The 24211-nt window shown below is 36.4% G+C and overlaps 2 protein-coding genes across 4 annotated transcripts in view; one reads left to right on the forward strand and one right to left on the reverse strand.

Annotated features, from left to right (window-relative positions):
- Positions 1-8932, reverse strand: part of LOC130240178 (eukaryotic translation initiation factor 5-like) — a 67831-nt gene extending 58899 nt beyond the window's left edge. For 2 of the 3 annotated variants that reach the window (XM_056471616.1, XM_056471613.1), the window contains exon 1: positions 7955-8094. The gene's annotated coding sequence lies outside the window, so the exon portion shown is untranslated. Of the gene's footprint in view, positions 1-7954; positions 8095-8776 lie in introns of those variants that run through there. The other variant, XM_056471615.1, reaches the window with a different exon arrangement.
- Positions 8933-20572: 11640 nt separating this feature from the next.
- mark3a (MAP/microtubule affinity-regulating kinase 3a) overlaps positions 20573-24211 on the forward strand; it is a 63158-nt gene continuing 59519 nt past the window's right edge. The window contains 1 exon segment of the mRNA XM_056471488.1: positions 20573-22279. Coding sequence (XP_056327463.1) covers positions 20573-22279 — 1707 coding nt within the window.

Consider the following 24211-nt stretch of genomic DNA (forward strand, 5'->3'; position numbering starts at 1 on the left):
ATAGATCATCCTTTTACAAAAAAATAAATAAATACAGTGGGGGAGAGTGGGGATTTTTACTATGGATGTCAAGGTCCTTCTATATATTTTGTGTGTGTGTGTGTGTGTGTGTGTGTTAAACAGAAGAAACTCATACTAGTTTGGAACAAATCAAGGATAAGTAAATGATGACAGAGTTTTCATTTTGGGGTGAACTATCTGTTTTTGCTCATCAGATTCAGTGACCTAAAGATCAGATCAACTGTATCTAAGAATAAGTGAGTCTGGTCAATATTGCTTTATAAAAGAGGAAGATGATGGACTGACACATAACCTTTATCCCTTTATTAAATATTATAATCAGTCAACATATGGGGTAACCTAACATATTTCAATGGTTATGAATTGTATGTGTCATTTTCATTGAAAAGCAAGCTCTCTACAAATAAAACATCTCAATAAATTTGAATGTCATCGAAAAGTTGATTAATTTCACCATTTCAATATAATTCATATATTAAATAAAAACTTGAAATATATCAATAATATATGAATCTATATAAAAATAATAGTCAAATTGTAAAAGTAGACTTTTCAATAAAATAAACAATATCCTACTTAATAATAATAATAATAATCGTTGTCATCATTAACATTATTAATATCATTATTAAAGTATGTTTTTTTTATTTCCAAATAAATAATAAATATTAAATTTGATTTCTTAATAGGTTTGTGGAAGAACTTTAATGGAGTCGTGATATTTTGTTGTTGTTAACTCCTGGTAGACTGGTACAACTAAAGATTTAGTTATGAGACAGAGTTAAAAAAATCGTTTGTTCATTACAAATGCTAAATACTGAGTTCAAATTACATGTGATACAAGTAAGATTCATAGCCAAGAAGTGTGTATCCCTGTTAAACTTAATTATAATGTTCAATAAATCGACTCATTTTGTGTCAGACCTATTCCTGTTTTTATATAACATTGATGACCAGATATCTTTATACAGGGGATGTCAATAAATTAGAATGTCATCAAAAAGTTGATTAATTGTACAAATTAAATTTAAAATGTGAAACACGTATATTATATAGATTTATTACAAACCGATTGATATATTTTAAGTGTTTTTTAATATATGAATTATATTGAAATAGTAAAATTAATCAACTTTTCGATGACATTCTAATTTATTGAGATGTTTTATTTGTATATAGATTGATGTTCACTGAAATGACCCATAAATTCATTGAAATATGTTAGGTGACCCCATATGTTGACTGATTATATTATTTGATAAAGGGATAAGGTTATGTTGTCAGTCCATCATGTTCCTCTTTTATAAAGCAATACTGACCAGACTCACTTATTCTTAGATACAGTTGATCTGATCTTTAGGTCACTGAATCCGATGAGTAAAAACAGATAGTTCACCTCAAAATGAAAACTCTGTCATTGTTCCAAACCAATGATTTTGACCCTGTTGTTTCTCAAAGACATCAAAAATGCATCCTTAAAGAAAAGAAAAATGTCTGCACTAAGACAAAGAGAATAGGAATTCTGTAGGAATATATTTTTATCTATCAGAGTCAATGACCTTTCTAAAGAATTCAAAATCAGATCATATTGGAGGAGCGTCATGAGTCATTTTATTAAACATTATTTTCAGTAAATTTCAGATTCAGTGATTACAGCATTTGTAAATAAATATCTGGTCAATATGCTTTAGATGCATAGGATATTACATGGCATTTCAATAGCTGAATTTCAGATTCCAGACAGTTTAGATAAAATATATATTAGTCTAATATCTGGTCAAAATTTTATACAAATAGAAGAAGATTGCATTACTTTATTAAACTTTACTATGAAACGTTGTAATCTGGCATAGCAGAAGAATATTTAGATGGCTATGAATGTTACCTCAGATTCCGTGAAGCCGATCTACTTAACAGCGACATATTTTTTTTATTTCTTCTTTACAAGAATTTGCATGGTCACATATCAGGACTACATTAAGTTCTTCCATGAATCTGTTTTCTGAATACCAGGATTTAAAACATCCCTTTATAGCACCGCACGACGCTGATCACTTGATTTCAGTGTCTGCGCGTTCACGGTCGCGTGCATGAGCGACAAGCACGTTCCCGAGTGAAATTTTTACTGAACGGCGCCCTCTGGTCACAGTTTTCGACCGGTCACAGATTTCGGCACAACACCGGCCAATGTCTAGTTTTTTTTTTTTTTTTTTTTTTTTTTTTTTTTTATTGAAGCATATAACTGACAAGCATACAGGATTATATGATAACATATGTAACAGTAATACAAAACTTAGTGATGCAGAATGCATACATTAAACAAAAAATAACATATTTGAGGGGATCCATCATATTTCAATTATTAGATTGTACTGCTTTTTTTTTTTCATTATTAGAGAGATTTTTATAGCTTTCTTGTTTCTTGTAATTGTGGTCAACGAATTATAAAATATTTTTAAATCTTTACAGAAAAAATTTAAGCAGGGAGTAATAGACATTACTTTTGCCTTGTGGATGTGAAACTTCCCAAGAAAAATTATCAACTTCTAAGCATTATCGAGTGTGTCATAGGCAGTTTTACAATTCAAAAAAGAATCATGCATTTGTCAAAGTTAATTATTTCATAAAATGAATCAAAAATCAACACTGAAACCTGTTTCCAAAAATCATCAGAAAAAGTACAAGTACAAAATAGGTGTACAAGACTTTCAGGCTCAGTGTTACAAAAAGAACATTGTGGTGAAATGTCAGTTTTAAATTTATTAATAAATACATTGCAGGGATAATACCTGTGTAATATTTTGAAATGAATTTCTTTTCCCTTATTTGGGAGTAAAATTATTACTTGTTGACCAAATATCATCTATAAAAGGTAAGAAAAAAAATTGTTCCATTTTCAAAATGGCTTTCGGGAAACAACTACTATTCTGAATTAGACATTTTCTAATATGGAAGTTATCACATTTTTTTATTTAAGATACTGATACCACCAAGTACAGTTTTTGGAATATGCTTTGAGACTGAGTTATAAGTCAGATGAATTTTCATTAAGTAAAGCAGTTTATTAGAGATGCTTTTCACAACCACATTATTAATCTTTATGCAAAAAAACAGTCCCTGAAGAAGAATTTCCTGATAAGTATAATCTCACCACTGCTATTCAGTAAATCTGAAACAAAAACAATTCCCTTGTCAAACCAATCTTTTTTAAATTTACTTTTGTTTTTATGCAACACATGTTGGTTATTCCATAAATGCACGTATGTGGAGAAAAGTTATGTTTAAAGGCAATTTTCCATGCTTCTAATGATTGCTTATGAAAGTTTGATAACTTAATGGGAAGTTTATTACATTTGTAGCCAGAAGAAAGCAAAAAGTTTAATCCACCACATTTTTCAAAGAAAAGATTTGGAATATAAAACCATAGTGAATTACTTTGGGAAAGGCAATTTTTTATCCAAATAATTTAAAAAATTGTATTAATAGTTGTAAAATCAATAGCATTGAGTCCACCTTTAGAAAAGGTTCTAATAATTGTTTTTCTTTTTACATATTCTGTCCTATTTTTCCAAATAAACTAAAATATAGCCCTATCAATCTCTATACACAATTTGGGATTAACATATAAGGAGAGAGCGGGATAAACCAGCCTTCAGCTTTGGACAGTAAAACACGTCCATGGATAGTCAGGTTCCTCTGAGACCAGCAATTAAACATGGTTTTTACTTTCTTTAAACATTTAGAAAAGTTATTTTCAATCCTTTCAGAGGAACAGTTATTAATTGTAATACTAAATATGTAATGGTTTGCTTGACCTTAATTCCCCAAACATCTGAGATATCAGAATTATGAATTGTCAAAATTTCAGATTTATTCTGATTAATAGAAAAGCCAGAAGCATTTGAAAATAATTTAATGCCTGTAATATTTTAGGGACTTGTTTTTTATTATGTAAAAAGATACATGTATCATCTGCAAGTTGACTTATTAAAAATGCGTGGTCCACTATTTGAATACCTTCAACATTTGATTAATTTACCACATAAAGATTAAGAAGCTCTGCAACCACCAGAAACAGAAAAGGTGAAATAGGACAACCTTGTCTGACTCCTCTTCTAATGACAAAGCGTGGAGAAGTTCCATGAGACAAAGACACATTACTAGTGATGTCTTTATACAGAGTCTGAACAGTTTTCACAAATATTTGACCAAAGCCAAAATGCTTCAAAGCGTCATACATAAAGGGATGCTCTACAGTATCGAAGGCCTTGTAAAAGTCTAAAAACAAAATTAGAGCATCATCGTTAACCAACTCTGAGTAATCTAAAAGGTCTAAAACAAGACGGATATTATTTGAAATATGTCGATGTTTCATGAAACCTGATTGTGAGAGTGAAATATTTTTTTCTAAACAAGGTTTTAATCTTTTAGCATATACTGCGGCGAGAATTTTATAATCAGAATTAAGCAATGTTATGGGACGCCAATTACCAAGAAAATGTTTATCCTTATTTGGTTTAGGTATCAATGTGATTATGCCTTTTTTCATTGATTCAGCTAATTCTCCTCTATCTAAGCATTCTTTAAACAGGTTCAAAATTAGGTATTTTATGTCACACCAAAACAGCCTATAAAATTCAAATGGCAAACCATCTGGTCCTGGGCTTTTATTAAATGGGGTTTTTGTAATTATAGTGTCCAATTCCTCTACAGTTATTGCACTCTCATAAACATCATAATGATCATTACTAATGGTTGGAATAAATGACCTAACATTACAGAAGAATTGATCAGATCATTCTGGCAGAAAGGAAGAAGTATATAAAAACTGATAAAACTCAGATACAAACTTTGAAATTGTACCTTTATCCGAGATGAGGTTACCATTAATATTAAGGGTTGATATCCTTTTTTGCTCACCTCTTCTCTTTTCTAAATTAAAAAAATGGGTTGAATTCTTTTCTCCAAATTCTAGCTACTTTGCTCTTGACCTATGAACGCACCTTTGGCCTTCTCCACATAAAGAGTATAAAGGTCTTTCTTCAGTGTATATAATTTTTCTTTGTCCTGTTCGCTAGGAGAGGATAGACATACAATATTATTTATTTCCTTAATGATTGCAGAGCTCTTCAATTCCCTTGTTTTGGAGAGTTCTTTGCCAAACTGTATAGAGAAATTCCGACATTCAAATTTAAAGATTTCCCATTTTCTAATTGCAGAGTCTGAATCAGATTTAATTTTTTCAATTATTTGCTTAATACCAGAACAGTATGAAGAATGTTGTAAAAAGGAAATATTTAGTTTCCAATTCCCTGGCCGTCTAAAAAAGCGATTGGAAGCTTTCGATATTTCAAGATCAATACACGCATGATCGGTTAACGGAGCATGAGAAACAGTACAGCAATTAATAAAAGAAGCTAGTCGATCAGATACCAGCCATAAGTCTATTCTAGATCTTTGTGACATGTCTGCTTTAACCAAGTAAAGCAGGGCTTACTGTTTCCATGGACATGTCTAAAAGCGTCCAACAACAAAAGGCTGTTACAAAAGTCGTTTATAACTAAATTAGAGCTGTTAACATTAAGTCTTGGAGGGAATCTATCTAAATGTAAATCGGGTGCTTAATTAAAATCTCCCCCAACAATAAGTACTGCGGAAGGATATTTCAATTTCAAAACTAAAAGTTTTGTGGACAAACTTTGAAAAAATGAATGATTTAAATCAGAACGGTTAAAGCCATATACATTACATAAAACAATGATCGCCTCTGCATACTGAATAATGGCTACTATCCATCTCCCTTCAGAGGAAAAATGTGACTCAAGAACTTTCCAGTAAAATTATGATTAATCAGAATTATTACTCCCCCGGAGTGATTAGACCCATGTGAAAATAAAGTTTTACCTCCCCATTGTGAGGACCAAAAGATTGAGAAAGTAGAAATCTATAAAATCTCTTCAACTTTTTACATGTCAAGCATTGAGTGCTTAAACAATGAGTTAAGAAAATATATATAAATAAAAATTCTAATAAAAAAATATAAATAAAAGATGTGGAGAAGAGACAAGGGAGCAGGAACAGAGTATACACATCTTGCAATGCAAGACAGCTGGACCATTCTTGAAAGTACTCCAGCACCATCTACACGTTGCATAGACATCTTTACTTGTCTCCATGTAACTCTGTGTCCCATTGCTTGTAGAGATCCCTTTACAAGCCTAAATTCAGCATGAGGCATTCTTCCTTTTATAGATCTAACCTTCTGATCAAGCTCATGATCTGAAATATCTGAATATCTGTTCCTTACTGACAGATTTTCCTCCTTCATTCGCCTGTATAAGGTAGATCTTGAAATACCATGCACTTTAGCCAAAGAGGCCAGTGGTAAGTGCATGCTGAGCAAATCTTGAAGTGTTTCTTTTTGTATGCTTAACTTGAGACACCCCACACTTCCAAAACTTTCAGCCACAGCTACATTTTCTAAAAGTGGAGGGACAAAACTCTGTGAGAGGTAGCTAGAGATGACCTCAGATAAGTGTTCAAGAGCATCCACCACGCACTGTGGAATTTCTAAATATGATGCTCCTGTTCGAAGAAACAATAGCTCTTGACTGCAAACCAACTGCAGATATTCACATCAATGGCTGGCCGATCAATAACGTGCCCCAGTCTATCAGCGGACCTACACAAAATCTCCCACTGAAGAGATCTGTAAAGATAAACAATATAGCTATTAACCAAAATTACTTGAAAAGGTAACATTCATGGCATTCAGAAGCATTGCATAGCATTGCATCAAATGTGAAGGAATATGTGATATGGACTTGAAATTAATTCAAAATATTTTCTGGTATGTTGTTCTACAAAATAATGGTTTCTTCCTGATTAAGTGATATGAAATCAAGTTCCTTCACAAAAACAAAAGATTTTTCAAAAGGTAATCTTTTGAAAAGAAATTGAATTAAGTAAAATTGAATGATCTACTTTAGCACAGACTGCATGGTATAACCCTGACCGAACCTATTATCACTGGAAGACTGGGTATAATTTTTACTGGTAAGTTGTAGACAAAATATTGCCATTTCTTTAACTTCAAATTTGGCTGAACAAAAAATGTTTATTTAAAAATATATATTTTATTTTCTTACAGTACTTTATCAAATGTTCAGTTTCAGAGATTATATATATACAATAAAAAAGAGAATAAATTCTGTAGTCAATAGATCTAATTTGGATTTGGAAACGTGGATTTTACGTTATATCTGCATTTGAGATAATTTCAGATTTGATCCTTAAATATTTTGATTGTCTGAATAGAAAATATCACCTAACGTTACTACAGTAACAGAAGTAAAGCAAATAAGCATCAGCATAAATCTTATTTGAATGTCATCATGCTTGGAATAGTGAAGATTTAACATAAATTTAATTATGAAAAATAAGGTTTTTAAACAGTAATCAGTAAACACAAAAGAAAAAACGTGTCTGAATATTTATATAAAGCATAGACTATATATTACATATTAACAAGATATTTAATTTAAAAATGTGAAACTTTATCTATATATTATTCTTACATGGCTAACATTACAGGTAAAGAATGCTTCGTTTTGTGAACCTTGATAATTCACTACAAAAGTTTCCGACCGGAAGTTAAGGTACATCTGGCCTTCATCTACAGACATCATACAGACATAAGCAAAGCCTGTTTTTACAGTGACGGTACATTAATGTATATTTTCCAAAATAACATACAGCGGCCTTCCGTTGCCTATTGCAGCTGTGCACTACTGAAGGCCAACAGCAAATGTAAGTTAATCGAGATTATTCATCTATATTACGAAGTACTCCGAGCTAATAATAGCAGTCGTTATGTTATCCGATGGGACATGTGGATAATAATATACAAGTTATACAGTTTTTGTTAACTTACCTCGAAGTAGACCTGTTGCTCGCCATCGCTCGCTCATCTAACTGTTAGGAGTCCAATCGCGCGAACATGTAGTGGGCGTGGCCAACCTGTGACGTCAATCCAGTTTGACCAATAGAAAAAGGCCTCTCATCCCAGAGGGAAGATACCGCCCCCTGCGCTGTAGAGTTCAAAACTTTTCAACTCGCAAGCAAAAATTTAAGATCCGCAAAAAAATCTGACCCAACAGAAAGCAAAATGAATAAAAACCCTACTGGTAACCGAATAAAATGGCAATAGTTTATTTTTTGCAATGCAGATTTTTTTTTAACCAATGACATTTTTAATTATTAATCTTTTATTTTTTAATTACAATGTACTTAGTTTTGGTCTAATACTAAATATGTTTGTTTGAATAATAAAGACACAAAAATTACTCTAGCATACAGTGGTTCAAAACTTTTCAACATGCAAGCAAAACCTTTCAATTCGCAAGAAAGATTCTAGATGTGCAATAAATGACAGCAGAACAGAGAGCAAAATTAATGAGTGTGCAATGAAAATTGTGCTTACTGCATAGTTATTTTTTGCAATGCAAAACATTTTATTATCACTGACATTTTTTTTTTTGAATGAAATGTTTTTTTATTTGCAATCTTTTATTTTTAATTACTATGTGCTTAATTTTTCCTTAAAAGTAAATATTTTTGATTAAATAATAAAGAAACAAATCTAGCTCCATAGAATAACACCAGAGAAACCACAAAAGCAGAGACATGGCTTATCTTTAACTGCTTAAGATCAATCTGCACCAGATCAGCAAGAGACAACATTATTTTGTGGTACTTGCGCTCTTTTTGCCGAAGTCGAATTTCCCTCGCCGGCTGGCCTCGGGGAAAAACGCGGTGCTCCTGACTGGCTGGTGGCTTCTGTGACGTCCTTGGGATTCCCTCGTGAGTGAGTGGGTCGTTCTGGGTTACCGAGGTGACGGACTGCTGAGAGTAGGTTTTGCGGAAGTTCGTGCGGTTCGGCGGTCCCGAAACTTAAGAGGTTTGCATGGAGAGTTCGTGGTGACCCAATCGCGTGGCGGCGCAGTGTCCGAGCAGGCGAACGGGGGCAGAAAGCAATAGCATGAGCAAGCCAGCTAATGCAAAAAGCAAAGTTTCTTTGTTGCAGGGTGTTTTAACTGACCTGGTTTGGTCCATCCCATGGCACTGTCTTCCAATGAGCTGTTGCCATGAAGGGCGGGGCCACGCCCGTACCATCATAGAAAGGGTCAATAATGAACAGACTGCATGTAGAATTCTCGTGGTAAGTTTTGTGACAATCACAATGTATTGCAAATGTCACTAGCTTTCGTTCAATACCAGACATCATACATTTCAGACACATACAGATAATTTTAATCTGCTATAAGGGTTAAAACAACACATTAATTAACCTGGTTGGTTGGAATAAACATAGCAGATAAGGAAAACCATGGCATCTTATTCAACGATACATCTGCCTTAGTTTTGACATTTAAGAGATTGTCTTTCATTTGTATACATTATTTTCTCTTTGTCTCTATGAAATTGTACATCTGGCAGGATGTGCCCCAGGTGAGCACATGACCATGTAGAGGAGTCATTCAAAAGTCTTGTGAGGCCGTTCCCGCTGAAAATCCTGTAAAGCCCCATTGTTTAAGTTTATTAGTCATTTACTAGTTAGCTGAAGGGTACCAGAACATCTGCAGCCAAAGTATTGATACAGCTATTCAAGTCAATCGGTGCTCTGTTATCTTGATGGTATAAGCCCTCAAGCCAGTTCAATGACAGACAATTTGGCACCCAGTTTCTGAGGTTTCAGATTCAACTCGTGCTGTTCACTGCGATAGGCCATGAGTTATTACACTATATTTTTCCTTTTTCTCCAAATCATAATTAATTCTATTCATTATCATTTTTTCCATTAATTTACCTAAATTTGATGTCAATGCTATCGGTCTGTAATTTTCCGGTTTTGTAGGATCTTTCATTGGTTTTTGAATCGGAATTACAATTGCTTGTTTCCACATTTTTGGGATAACTCCTTCTTTCCATATTCTGTTGTATAGTTTAAGAATCAATAAAATAACTTTTTCTGATAGATGTTTAATCATTATATAGCTTATTTGCACATTTCCCCAGTGCTCTTTTCAATTCTGAAGCTGTAAAATCTACATCCATACAACTATTTCTATTTATTTTATTATGCATAATATTTGGATTCATTTCCATAAACTCCCTTCTACTTTCTTCATACTCGTCCCCCAATTCTATACTATATAATCTTTGTAGAACATTTCCTAGCATATTAGCCTTTTCAATTTCTGATATAGCAGTTACATCCTTCTCAATCAACACTGGTATTTGTTTTCTTTTTTTCCCTTTTCCACTCATATTTTATAACATTCTCCATACTTGATCTATGGTGGTATCTTTCCTCATCGTCGAGCAAAATTTTCTCCATCCCTCCCTCTTAGCGGTTTTATTCAGTCTCCTTACGTTAGCTCTTGCTCTCTTGTAAATCAGCATATTATCAAAGTTCATGTTTTTCCTAAGCTGTTTGAATGCCTTATTCCTTTCTTTAATTGCCTTGCTACACTCTTCTGTCCACCATGGAATGTTCCTCTTTTTTTCACTGTTCTTATAGGGATGTATAAATTAGCTGATTGTATTATTAAATCTGTCAGTGACTTGCATAATATTTCAACTGTTTCCTCTTTACCTTTACTAATTTTCTTCATAGTATTTCCCAAATGCTACCCAATCTGCTTTCTCATATTTCCAGCAATTCTGTAAATACTGACCACTATTAAAATTCCTTACTTTTAATTGACATATTATTGGAAAATGATCACTTCCAATTGTGTTCTCACTTAATACTTTCCATTCACAGATATTAGCTATTTCATTTGAAAAAAATGTTAGGTCTAAACATGATACTGTATTGTCAATTATATTATACCTAGTGCCTTCTCCAGTGTTCAGGCAAACTAAAGATCTTTCCTCCATAAATTGTTCTATTATTTCCCCATTATCATCTATTTTTTACTCCCCCATAACCAATTGGTGAGCATTAAAATCCCCTCTTTCAAGTAAATTGATTTGATTGAAATGTTTTTACATGGATTAAAAAAGTTATATTACCAGTGAATTTTCACAATAAAAAAACCTCAACCATCACACACTCTACTCCCTCCACCTCTCCCAGGACTCTGTACGTCATTTCATCACTTATAAATGTAGCTACCCCTCCTTCTTGACTACCTTCCCTGTCTTTCCGTATCAATTTATAACCTTGTAAAACAATCTGAATATTTGGTTTAAGCCATGTTTCCTGCACACATATTACATTTGGTTTATATTCTAACTCTAAAACAAATTTTTTAAACTCTTGCCCATTCGCAATCAAACTTCTTGTATTCCATTGTAGAATATTTAAAACCATTAAGCTAATCATTAACTTTGAGAAGCATCATTTATTGTTGATCGTGTGAGAATGTCATGAATCATATGGGCAGAAATTCCAGTAATTCCTAAAAACTCTGCTGCAGCATCTAGAATTGTTTTAATTTTAGCTGACCTGCTTGTCATTACAGCTGTTACATTAATCACTTTGACAATGAATACCAGAAAGTTCTCTTTTGTCATTATTAAGTCATTTTCCTTTATACATTTGTGATTACAATTATTTTCCCTTCTGTTCCCAGTCTCAGTATTCCTTTCCAGTTGTTTTTCATTTGTCATTACTTCCTCTATTCTTATCTCCTTTTTCTGGCAGCTCTTGACTGCTTCTGCATATGAAACTGTGTTCCATCTTGAATTTCTGTACCTCTTTTGCTTTTATCTGAAATTCACATCCTCCATATGCCGCACTGTGTGGACCCCCACAATTGCAACATTTTAGATCATTTGTACATTTGTCATATTCATGATCTTCCCCACACTTCACACATCTCATTTTTCCTCTACATACTGCTGCTACATGACCAATTCGCTGACACTTGTAACATCTCAACGGCTTTGGAATGTATTCTATAACTGTGTAACTGATGTATCCCATTTTCACCTTTTCAGGCATTTTACCTTCAAATGTCAGCAAAATGCTCATGCTTTCTTGCCTATCTCCATTTACATTTTTAAGCAATCTTCTCACATTGATTACTTTACCTCCTATTATATTTTCCTCAATCTCTTGGTTGGAAATATGTGTTGGAACACCTGCAATTACCCCCTTCTCATTTTTGGCTACTCCTATTTCTCTAGAACTTACTTTTTCTCCAATCATCTCTTTAATCCCAAGCAATTTATTTCTTTGTGCAATTTCCTTAACTATTATTAGCACTCTTCCTTGTCCCAGACATCTTGCCAAGCTAACTGTTCCGATTAGCTTATCTATAGCCTTAGACAGCCCAATTGGATGTAGATGTTTCCCTGTACCTTTGTCAAACGTCATCATTACTTTATATCCTGATATTTCATTTTGCGAGTGATCTTTCCTATAATCTTTCTCACTCGTTTTAGTCATTTTTTGTTTCCATTTACCACATTATGTGTGTCCTCATAATCTTCCTGTTCTTTATACATGGCTTTCTTACGTTTAGAGTTTTTCTTTTTGGAAAATACTTCTGTAAAGCCCATACCTTCATTTTTTTGACTCATCCGAGTCTTCATCCATGATTGCACAACAAGCACAGATCAGATCTAGCGATGACTGTTTATTCCCTTAAAGTTATTATTTTTAAGAAATGATACAGATACCACGCACTCCAACTTGTTGTTGTCTCAATCCGTGATGTAACTTCCGCTTCTCTGCCCTCCACCTCCCCAGCTACTATTTTTCTTTTACTCTATATTCTTTTTTTTCCAGTCCAGTTCCCCTTAGGAAATTCATCAAGCACTTCCTTCCTTTCTGTTCGTCTGCACATTCTAATATACGTTTGATACTTATTTCTGCATTTCCTAAACTTATCAGCTGAGTTATCATTTCTTGTCTTTCTTGTATAAATTTACTACACAATATCAATACATGTTCCTCTGTCTAATACTCCTGGCACTGAATACATAATCATGTTGCATGTTTTCCCATTATGAAAAAAGATCCATTTAAATTACTATGTCCCATTCTCATTCTGCTTATAGTTACTTGTTCTTTTCTACTCATATTCTCATTCCTTACTACCCCAACTTTATTCAGTATTGAAAACATAACTCGTCCCTTTCCCTCTTCATTCAATTTTTGTTGCCATTTATTCATTATCTCTCTCTATATTATGCTTTTTCCCTCTAACTTTGATAACGTAACATTAATTTCAATATTCCTTTTGTTGTTGCGTTTTTTTTGCCAACGTATCTGCCTTTTCACTTCCTGATATACCTACATGAGCTGGAACCCATGTAAACATGATATTTTTTCCTTGTCTTTTCACTTTTGTATGTGCTTAAAATATCATATAACAACCCCTGATGACCTTTAACTACTCCTGACTTAATGCTCTTAAGTGCTAATAAAGAATCACTGTATATTATATCGCTCATCTTACTGTTTTCGTCACCCACTCTGCTGATGCCAGTATAGCTATTAATTTTACCGTATACACACTTATGTAATATGATGTTCTTTTGCTAATTTCTAGTCTGTATCTTGGCACATACTGTACACCCCTAAACCTTTAATGTCCACATCCTTAGCCCTATCTGTGAATATATGAATATAATGCTTATATTTATTTTCCCAATACTTGTGGCATTCCCCATATCTGATGTTCTGCCCTCTTGTTTGATCTTAAACAGTTCTAGATCTATTTCTGGGCATTCTAATCTCCATATTGGCCTTGCTGGCCATATAACCGTTTCCTCAAATTCTTTTTTAAATACTCTTATACCTTTTGAAATTTGATCTCCTGTCCATCCAAAGCTGTCCTTATAAATCTTCTCCTTTTCAATACATTTTAAACTGGATGATTTTCCCTATGTCCTTTAATATTTATCCAATAGTTGGATTCTATGCAGTCCCATGGGCATTTCCCCAGCCTTGCATTGCACATACTGGAGTAGTTCTTATTGCTCCTAAACATACCCTTAATGCTCGTGTTTGCACTACGTCTAATTTTGTCAATAGTCTTTGCTGCTGATTTATATACAATACATCCATAGTCTAATCTATATATATATCAGCTGTTTTACTAGCTACCCATTTTATTCCTGAAAGGCATCTCTATATATTTATCACTTTTTTGCATTTGTTAATGATAGGGTCTATATGATCACTCCATGTTAATTTACTATCAAAGTGCACTCCAAGAAATCGAAACTTTTCAGCTACCTCTAGATTTTCCCCATATAATTTAAGTTGTTTTCCTCTTTCCCTTTTCCTTGTAAAAACATTACTTTGGTTTTCTCAATTGAGAATTTAAAACCCTCTCTTATTCCCCAACATTCTACTTGACTTGTTCCCTCTTGCACTTTATTTCATACTCCACATTTCTTCCTTTCTTCCATATAGCTCCATTATCTGCAAAAAAAAGATCTACTCATATCCCTGCTAAAATGTCATAAATCATGATGGAAAACAGAGTAGGACTCAAGACACTTCCTTGCAGAGTTTCATTTTCTACTATATATTGTGTAGATACCTCTGTACCAATCTTTACTTTTATCTTTCTTGTATGAAGAAAATCCATGATCTAGTTAAATATTCTCCCTCTAACACCTATTAAATGTAATTTGATTACAATACCCTCTCTCCAAATCATACCATACTCCATTTCTATGTCAAAAAATACTGACACCACTGTTTCTTTATTTATTTGAGCTTTCCTTACTACATCCTCTACATACTATTGGATCCATTGTGTTTCTTACTTTCCTAAATCCACTTTGATTTACCATGATTATATTTTTACTTTCTAAAAAATGTACTAAACTCTAATTTATCATTTACTCCATTATTTTGAACACGTGACATGGGTCTATAGTTTCCTGGTTTGTTATCATCCTTACCTGTTTTTTTAATAGATTGTTGCTTCTTTCCAACTGTCTTGTATATTGCCTTCCTCCCATACTTTATTATATAATATATAATAATCTTCACTTAGCTGTTTCATCATTTTTAATTAGTGCTGTTTTTGGTATTTTCCAGAGCTCTCATTAATTCATCTATTCTAAACGGCGCATTCATACTGTCATCACAAATTACTTTTCTGCCTATTATATCTGTATACTCCATTTTTGTTCTTTCTCTTCCTAGTCTGCCTTCTCCTGATAAGTTGTTAGAACTATTTATCTGTGCAAATGTTTATGCTATTAATTTTAATTTTATTGGTTACTGCTGTTACATTTTCCTCACTATAGGTAATTCAAATCTTTTTTTTCTCCATGCATCCTTCTTATCAACCTCCACACTTCTCCTATTGATGTTTCATTCCTAATTGTATTACAATACTCTTCCCAAAAATCTCTCTTTGCTTTTCTTATTGTCCTCCTTCCTATTGCTTGTGCTTTCTTATATTCAGTTACATAATCAAATGTATGATTTATTTTAACCTGTTTGAATGCCCTATTCCTACTTCTCACTTCTAACACTTTTCATCCCGCCACAGCATTATTTCCTTTTTTTCATTCCTAACACTTCTAGGGATTGTGCTAGATTTTGCAGCAACTTTTCTTATTCCTTGCTTAATACTATCATCTAACTTTACTAAATTATCTTCGCTATTTACCAGATTAACCCGATTAATTATATATATAAAGATCAAGATTAGACTATGGATGTATTGTATATAAATCAGCAGCAAAGACTTTATAGGCAAAATTAGACGTAGTGCAATCACGAGCATTAAGGGTATGTTTAGGAGCAATAAGAACTACTCCATTATGTGCAACGCAAGGCTGGGGAAATGCCCATGGGACTGCATAGAGCCAACTTTGTCAACTATTGGATAAATATTAAAAGACATAAGGAAAATCATCCAATTAAAAATGTATTGAAAAGGAGAAGATTTATAAGGACAGCTTTGGATGGACCGGAGATCAAATGGCAAAAGGTATAAGAGTGTTTGAAAAAGAATTTGAGGAAACTGGCTTCTCTTCCTTACTATGCAGAAACTTTTTAAAACCTGCCCATTTGCAATCAAGCTTCTCGCATTCCACTGAAGTATTAGCATTAACAGCCACCACATATTGTTTTCTGACTGGCCTGCATTCTCAACTTCTCATTTATTTCTTCCCATTTTAACTTTACCATATCCAGGTGGTGTTCAACTGCTTTAGCAATTATTTGAATTCTTTCTGTTTGGGACTTAATTTCATGTGTGGCATTTATCACCCCAGCTATAAATGTCACTAACTTCTTCTTTTCTGTCCATATCTTTTTTTATCCTGGATTTTTTCCCCCTCCTGTTCTTTTGTCTTTCTTTCACTGCTTTGTTTACTATCCTGGATGCATCAGCATATGAACTTTTTCCCTTTTTTAAAATTTGTTGTAATTCTACTTCTTTTTTGTATATGATTTCCATCACAATTACAGCATTTTGGCCTCACTCCCTCACCACACTTTTCATATTCATGATCCTCCCCACACCTAGTGCATTTTCTTTTTCCTTTACATAGTTATCTATATGTCCAAATTCCTGACAATTATAGCATCTTGTGGGGTTTGGATAGTACTCCCTCACACTGTACTTTATAAAGCCAAAATAAACCTTTTTTGGGAGCACTGACCCTTCAAACTCAAGAAAAACATTCTTTGAATCTTTTTTTCTCACTACCTCTAACCATTCCTTTAGCACTAACCATCCTGTTATTAGTAACTTCCAGATGTTCTTCTAAATCCTTGATCATTATATTTATTGGAACGCCATATATCACTCCTTTACTACCACTTTTCCTCTCCCCAACCCTCATCACCTTAAAAATTTTAACTTTTCCAATGTTTATTATTTTCTTTGCTTTATCTATTTGCATCTCATTTTTACATCCAATTAAGAGATTTCCATCCCCTAGCACTCTTGCATACTTTATTTCTCCTATATGTCCTCTTAATATATTTGTCAGCTTTATCAGGTCGTATTTCTTAACATCTCCTTCTGCCTCAACTTGACCACTACATGTCGTATTTGTTCCTCTGTTTTCTTCTCCTCTCTTCCTTCACTCTATGAATCTCCTATACTGGATGAGTATTCTTTCCTTTTCTTACATCCTTTCTCTATCTTATTCCTCTTTATCCATTACTTTCCTCTTTGCCATCTTCCTCATTTTCCCTTATACTGTCACTCCCTATTTCCATTCCTTTATCCTCCTTTTTCTGTGAGAATGGTGAAAAACTTGCAGCAGCACCGTTCCAGACCTATACACAGGTCGTTGGTCGGTATCTCCACAAGTCTGCCAAAATACTCAGTGTGCTGTCTTATCCAGACATTTTACATTTAGTTAGGATTAAGTGGTCATTTAGCGACCCCTCCTGGTTATCCATAGGTATTGCATTTTATGTTAGAGTCCTTATTTCATGACATCATAAATATGAGCCTAGGTATTCAGAAGCCGCATGGAAGAGCACACGGCTGCAGCTATCATTTGCTCCTCGATTTAAGTTGTATTGAAGGCACATTCGGTATGTAGACATTATTTAATCATAATTTGACTGAAGTTTATTTATGCTTACACAATACTCATGTCATTATACATGCAAGATGTTAATTTGTTCCTTATTTTGAACTGATTGTGCTTGTGTTTGTACATATTATTGATCTAGCATACTTACCATTCTGTATTTTGTATGTTTTGCAGTTTTACGTTATTCCACAATCAACAGTAAAAGGTTCAAACTTATCCCTTGAGTCTGTTGTCATTGGAAGATGTTATCTCTCTGCTAAATCAAGCAAGGCGTTTGATAGAAAGGGCAGAACAGTAAAACGAATATCTTCAGCTATCAACTTCTAGTTTATTACTCCACGGCGGGGAGCAAGTCAGCTCATAAGGTGTTTCTTCAACAATGTCCAAGCCAAGTTCCAAAGCTGGATCACAGAAGCGTGCATCAAGCACATCATGCTCGTCACGTCACTCACATGGCTCATCAGCTGTAACTACTGCCGCCGCAATGGCAAGAGCAGAGGCTGAAGCAGTTAAAGCAGAAATAGCTTTTGCTAAGAAAGAAAGTGAACTGAAAGTACAACAGGCCCAGTTGGAAGCATCATTAGAGACTTTAAGACTGGAAAAGAAAGCTGCTGCCATACAAGCGAAAGCAGAGGCTTTAGAAACAGCGGCAGAAATAGAAAGCAGAGGGGAATCAAGTTTGACAGAGCTGCCTATAGAGGATGCAACAGAACGCACACAGTCCTATGTATCAGAACAGATGGAGAGTAATGTGGATGCAGAGGCGCCAGTCCTGGACGGACCGTTTTATGATAAGGAAAGCATACGTTTTTCAGAAACGCAACAACCACAGAATTCTGGATCGTATTTGCAGCAGGAAAGACAGTGTACGTCATATGCCATGCCTCCCAGATCTCAGCCTAGTAATGCAGAGAACATACAGAACCCTGCCATCTCACAGTCTACCAGCGTACGCTTCACACTCTCTGGTCAACGCAAGGCATACACCCAGTCACCTCAATATGTTTATCACCCAGAAGCCCAGTCTTCAGCAGTTCAAGGTAGTGAGGAAAGGAGCAGGCATAGAGGGATGCCACTGGACTATTCTCTGACAACGTCAGGTACCCCCTTGTATGCTGGACCCCATCAAAGTAATTTGTATGCAGACAGTCAAATCTCAGATGTGGTCAGGTTTATTGCAAGACGCGATTTGGTGTCTACTGGCCTTACACAGTTTAACGACCAACCAGAAACCTTTAGAGCATGGAGAGCATCCTTCATAAATGCTACAAAAGACCTTAACATTTCACCAAGTGAAGAAATGGACTTGCTAGTAAGATGGCTGGGGCGCGAGTCAGCTGAGCATGCAAAACGTATTAGGGCTGTTCACATTAACTATCCATTACAAGGGCTCAGTCTGATTTGGAAAAGACTTCACGAAACATATGGCGCTCCAGAAATGGTTGAAAGCTCTCTCTTCAGGAGATTGGAGAACTTCCCTAAAATATCAAACCGAGACAATTGCAGACTACGTGAGCTAGGTGATTTGCTCATGGAGATCCAAGCAGCTATGCAGGACGGCGATCTGGTGGGTCTTTCCTATCTAGACACACCACGAGGAGTAAACCCGATAATTCAGAAATTGCCATTCAGCTTACAAGAGAAGTGGCTCACAGTGGGATCTAAATACAAAGAAGATTACAGGGTTTCCTTTCCGCCCTTCAAGTTCTTAGTAGACTTTGTATGTCAGCAAGCAAAAATGCGCAATGATCCAAGTTTCTCCCTTACATCCATACATGAAGAGTCTTACAGACCAAATAAACAGTTAAACAAACCGGTCTTTCCCAGAGCTGTTGTAACACACAAGACTCAGGTTTCCTCTGGGAGTCCATCAGCTGCTAGTGAACTCAAAAATAAGATAAACCCAGCAAAACAATGCTTTTTGCATGATAAACCTCACCCTCTGTCCAGATGTAGAGGATTCAGGATGAAACCTATGGAAGAGAGGAAATCGTTGCTTAAACAGCGAGGTATATGCTTCAAATGTTGCAGCTCCATTTTACACATGGCAAAGAACTGTGACGAGGTCATCAAATGTTCAGAATGTGGAAGCAGTTCTCACATAGCAGCACTCCATCCAGGTCCAGCACCCTGGACGACTGATCCAAAACATCCTGTAGCCGAAAATCAGAAAGTGAGCGAAGATATTCTATTGGAAACAGAGGTCTCCTCAGCATGTACGGAGGTATGTGGAAACAGTCAACTTCCACGTTCCTGCTCGAAGGTCTGTCTTGTGAAAGTCTTTCCCGAAAACCATCCAGAGAAAGCAGTCAAAGCATATGTCATACTAGATGATCAAAGTAACAGATCACTCGCAAGATCAGAATTCTTTGATCTGTTCAGCATTGCTGAACACAGCATAGCTTACACCCTTAAAACATGTGCAGGGACAATAGAAACTGAAGGCAGGATAGCTCAAGGCTTTCAAGTGGAATCGCTAGATGGAGACTTGATCTTATCCTTACCCTCTCTTCTCGAGTGCAATGAAATCCCAGACAATCGCTCAGAAATTCCTACTCCAGAAGCGATTAGTAAGCACAGGCACTTACAACATCTTGCTAGATATATTCCATAGCCTGACCGTCATGCTCCTATTCTACTTCTGTTAGGCAGAGACATTATCAGAGTCCACAAAGCCCATAGGCAAGTAAATGGTCCACCAAATGCCCCCTTCGCGCAAAAGTTGGATTTAGGGTGGGTAATTATTGGAGACATCTGCCTTGGGAAAGTTCATAAACCTACATTCGTCCAAGCTTATCACACAAACATTCTAGACAGTGGTCAGTCTACACACTTTCAGCCATGTCCTAACAACTACAACATAAAAGAAAGATCCCAAAGAGTCTCTCTCACCAAGTCTCTGATCAGGGAGAGCACTCAAAGACTGACAGAGTGGGACATATTTCAGAAAACAAAAGACGACGAGAAAACAGCACCATCTATCGAGGACAAACTATTTCTGCAGATCATGGACAGAGAAGTCTACAAAGATGATGAAAATTCATGGGTTGCCCCACTTCCGTTCAAAGAGCCAAGACAACTTCTACCGAACAACCGTCCACAAACAGTGGAACGCCTTAAGTCACTTTTGCGAACTTTCAGAAGAAAGCCAGAGATCAAAAGGGACTTTGTGGCCTTTATGGAAAAACTATTCGAAAATGATCACGCAGAGATAGCTCCTTCCGTCAGTCCCAATGAACAGTGTTGGTATTTGCCTTCCTTCGGGGTATACCATTCCAAAAAGCCATCCCAAATGAGAGTAGTCTTCGACTCAAGTGCTCTCTATAAAGGTGTATCACTAAATAAGGTCCTCTTGACGGGTCCGGACCTCAATAACAGTCTTCTTGGAGTCCTCATGCGGTTTCGTAAAGAGCCCGTTGCTTTCATGGTGGACATACAACAAATGTTCCACTGCTTTAGAGTTCGGCCTGCAGATAGGAACTACCTCAGGTTTCTTTGGTTTTATGAAAATAACCTAGAGAATGAGCTCACCGAATACCGCATGAAGGTACATGTGTTCGGCAACAGTCCATCTCCGGCAGTGGCCATCTACTGTCTTCGCTGTGCAGCTCAAGAAGGAGAAACCGATTTCGGTGAAGATGCCAGACAGTTTGTAGAGGAAGACTTCTACATGGATGACGGACTGAAGTCTTTACCCACACCAGAAATGGCTATAAGCTTGCTAAAAAGGACACAAGACATGCTGGCTGGATCTAACTTGAAGTTACACAAATTGGCTTCAAACAGCAAGAAAGTCATGCAAGCGTTTCCATCTGACGATTATGCCAACTCACTGAAAGAGCTAAACTTAGGTGTTAATTCACTTCCTATGCAACGCACTCTTGGCTTAATGTGGAATTTGGAGACAGACTGTTTCAACTTCCAAGTGCAAAGTGATAATAGACCATACACTAGGCGTGGACTGTTATCAGTGGTAAACAGCTTGTACGACCCACTAGGATTTGTGGCTCCTATAACAGTTCAGGGCAAGTTATTACTGAGAGAATTAACCGCAAACGCAACTGACTGGGACTCCTCCTTACCTGCAAGCGGTCAGGAGCCGTGGGACTCATGGAAAAGTTCTCTGCAAGAGTTGCAACATATACAAGTCCCGAGGAGCTATGGACTTATACCACCATCAGGTGCCAAGTTCACGGAGCTTTCTGTGTTTTCAGATGCTTCCGAGAAGGTAATTGCAGCTGTTGCTTACCTAAAAACAGTTGACTCGAATGGTAATTGCCATACAGGATTCGTCACAGGCAAAGCAAAATTAGCACCTCTACCAGAGCTCTCTATACCTCGCCTGGAACTATGTGCAGCTGTGTTGTCTGTGAACATGATGGAAACTGTCGTTACGGAAATTGCTATCAAGTTTGATGAGATAAACCTCTACACGGATAGTCGAGTTGTTCTTGGCTATATCTGCGACGAGAAACGTAGATTTCACATCTACGTGAGCAACCGTATACAGAGGATTCGGAGTAGCACTAAGCCAGAGCAGTGGCATTATGTGAGCTCAGAGCACAACCCTGCGGACATTGCAACACGACCGATAACTCCAACTAAATTGCAAGACACAATTTGGTTCAGCGGACCTGCGTTTTTGCATCAACAAAAAACTGAGACTGTCCCTAAAGCACCCTTTCCACTTGTTGAACCCGATCAAGATGTAGAAGTACGCACGCATATGACATTGTTAAATACCTCAGTCTCAAAGCGTTTTGAACGTTTTTCTGTCTGGAACCGCTTAATCAGAGCTATTGGCAAGTTGATTCACATTGCACATTCTTATAAGCAAGACCAAAAAAGCCACATTCCAGCATGCAAAGGTTGGCACTGTTGCAAACTGCCCCTGAGTGCTGACACCATACTTCAGAGCACAAAAGTTGTCATTCGTGCAATACAACAGGAAACATACACTGACGAGTTGCAGTGTCTGAAACAGAACAAACCCCTTCCTAAAACAAATACTCTTCGAAAACTAGACCCCTTTGTTGATCAAAGCGGACTGTTAAGGATTGGTGGTCGTCTGATCAAAGCAGATCTAAGCGCAGAAGAAAAGAGGCCTTTCATCATACCTGGCAAGAGCCACGTAGCCTTACTCCTCATACGGCACTTTCACGAGCAAACACATCATCAAGGTCGCCACTTTACAGAGGGTGCGATAAGATCTGCCGGCTACTGGATAATAGGAGGCAAAAAACGTGTTAGCAGTCTTATCCATTCCTGTGTTATATGTCGTAAGCTTAGGAGGGGCTGTGAAATTCAAAAGATGGCAGACCTGCCCAAAGACAGGCTCAGTGCAGAGCCTCCCTTCACACACGTGGGACTGGATGTGTTTGGCCCCTGGTCGGTATCTGCTCGAAAGACAAGAGGTGGGTTTGCAGAGAGCAAAATATGGGCAGTGCTATTCACGTGTCTAAACATCAGAGCCGTCCACATAGAGGTGATCGAGTCCTTAACTACCTCCAGCTTCATTAATGCCTTAAGGAGGTTTCTGGCAATCCGGGGTCCAGTGAAACAGATTCGTTCGGATAGGGGAACCAATTTCATTGGAGCTTGTAAAGACCTGCAAATACCATCTAACGTGGATGAAAAGGCAGTGGAACGATTTCTGTCAGACCATAGCTGCACATGGACATTCAACCCCCCTCATTCATCACACATGGGTGGTGCATGGGAGAGGATGATTGGCCTTACCCGCAAAATCTTGGATTCTATGCTCCTTCAGACAACATCCTCCAGGCTCACGCATGAGGTACTTTCCACCTTTATGGCCGAAGTCACTGCCATTATAAACAACAGACCTTTGATACCAGTGTCAACTGATCCAGCGGACCCTTTCATCTTGACACCTGCTACCCTACTTACCCAAAAGTCCGGTACAAACTTAGTTCCACCCGAGAATTGTGAAAAGCCCGACCTATACAAACAACAGTGGCGTATGGTGCAAAGCCTTGCAAGTACCTTTTGGGACAGATGGCGAAAACAGTACCTTGCAACACTACAGTACAGGCGAAAATGGCAACATCAACAAACAAACATTTCCAAAGGAAGCATAATCCTACTCAAAGACTCCCAGTCCAAACGAAATGACTGGCCGCTGGGAATTATAACAGAAACTTACCCCAGTCAAGATGGACGAGTCAGGAAAGTCCAAGTAAAAATCACTGGAAAAGACGGACCCAAGTTGTTCCTCAGACCAATTAATGAGGTCATACTCCTTCTTCAGGAAGACTCTTAATAGACTGTTCAAGACTGAATTTCAAGAAAGGTTTGGCATTCACAGAATACCAGACGGGGAGTGTGCTGTCTTATCCAGACATTTTACATTTAGTTAGAATTAAGTGGTCATTTAGCGACCCCTCCTGGTTATCCATAGGTATTGCATTTTATGTTAGAGTCCTTATTTCATGACATCATAAATATGAGCCTAGGTATTCAGAAGCCGCATGGAAGAGCACACGGCTGCAGCTATCATTTGCTCCTCGATTTAAGTTGTATTGAAGGCACATTCGGTATGTAGACATTATTTAATCATAATTTGACTGAAGTTTATTTATGCTTACACAATACTCATGTCATTATACATGCAAGATGTTAATTT

The sequence above is a fragment of the Danio aesculapii genome, chromosome 13 (assembly GCF_903798145.1).
Source record: "Danio aesculapii chromosome 13, fDanAes4.1, whole genome shotgun sequence".
NCBI classification, from domain to species: Eukaryota; Metazoa; Chordata; class Actinopteri; order Cypriniformes; family Danionidae; genus Danio; species Danio aesculapii.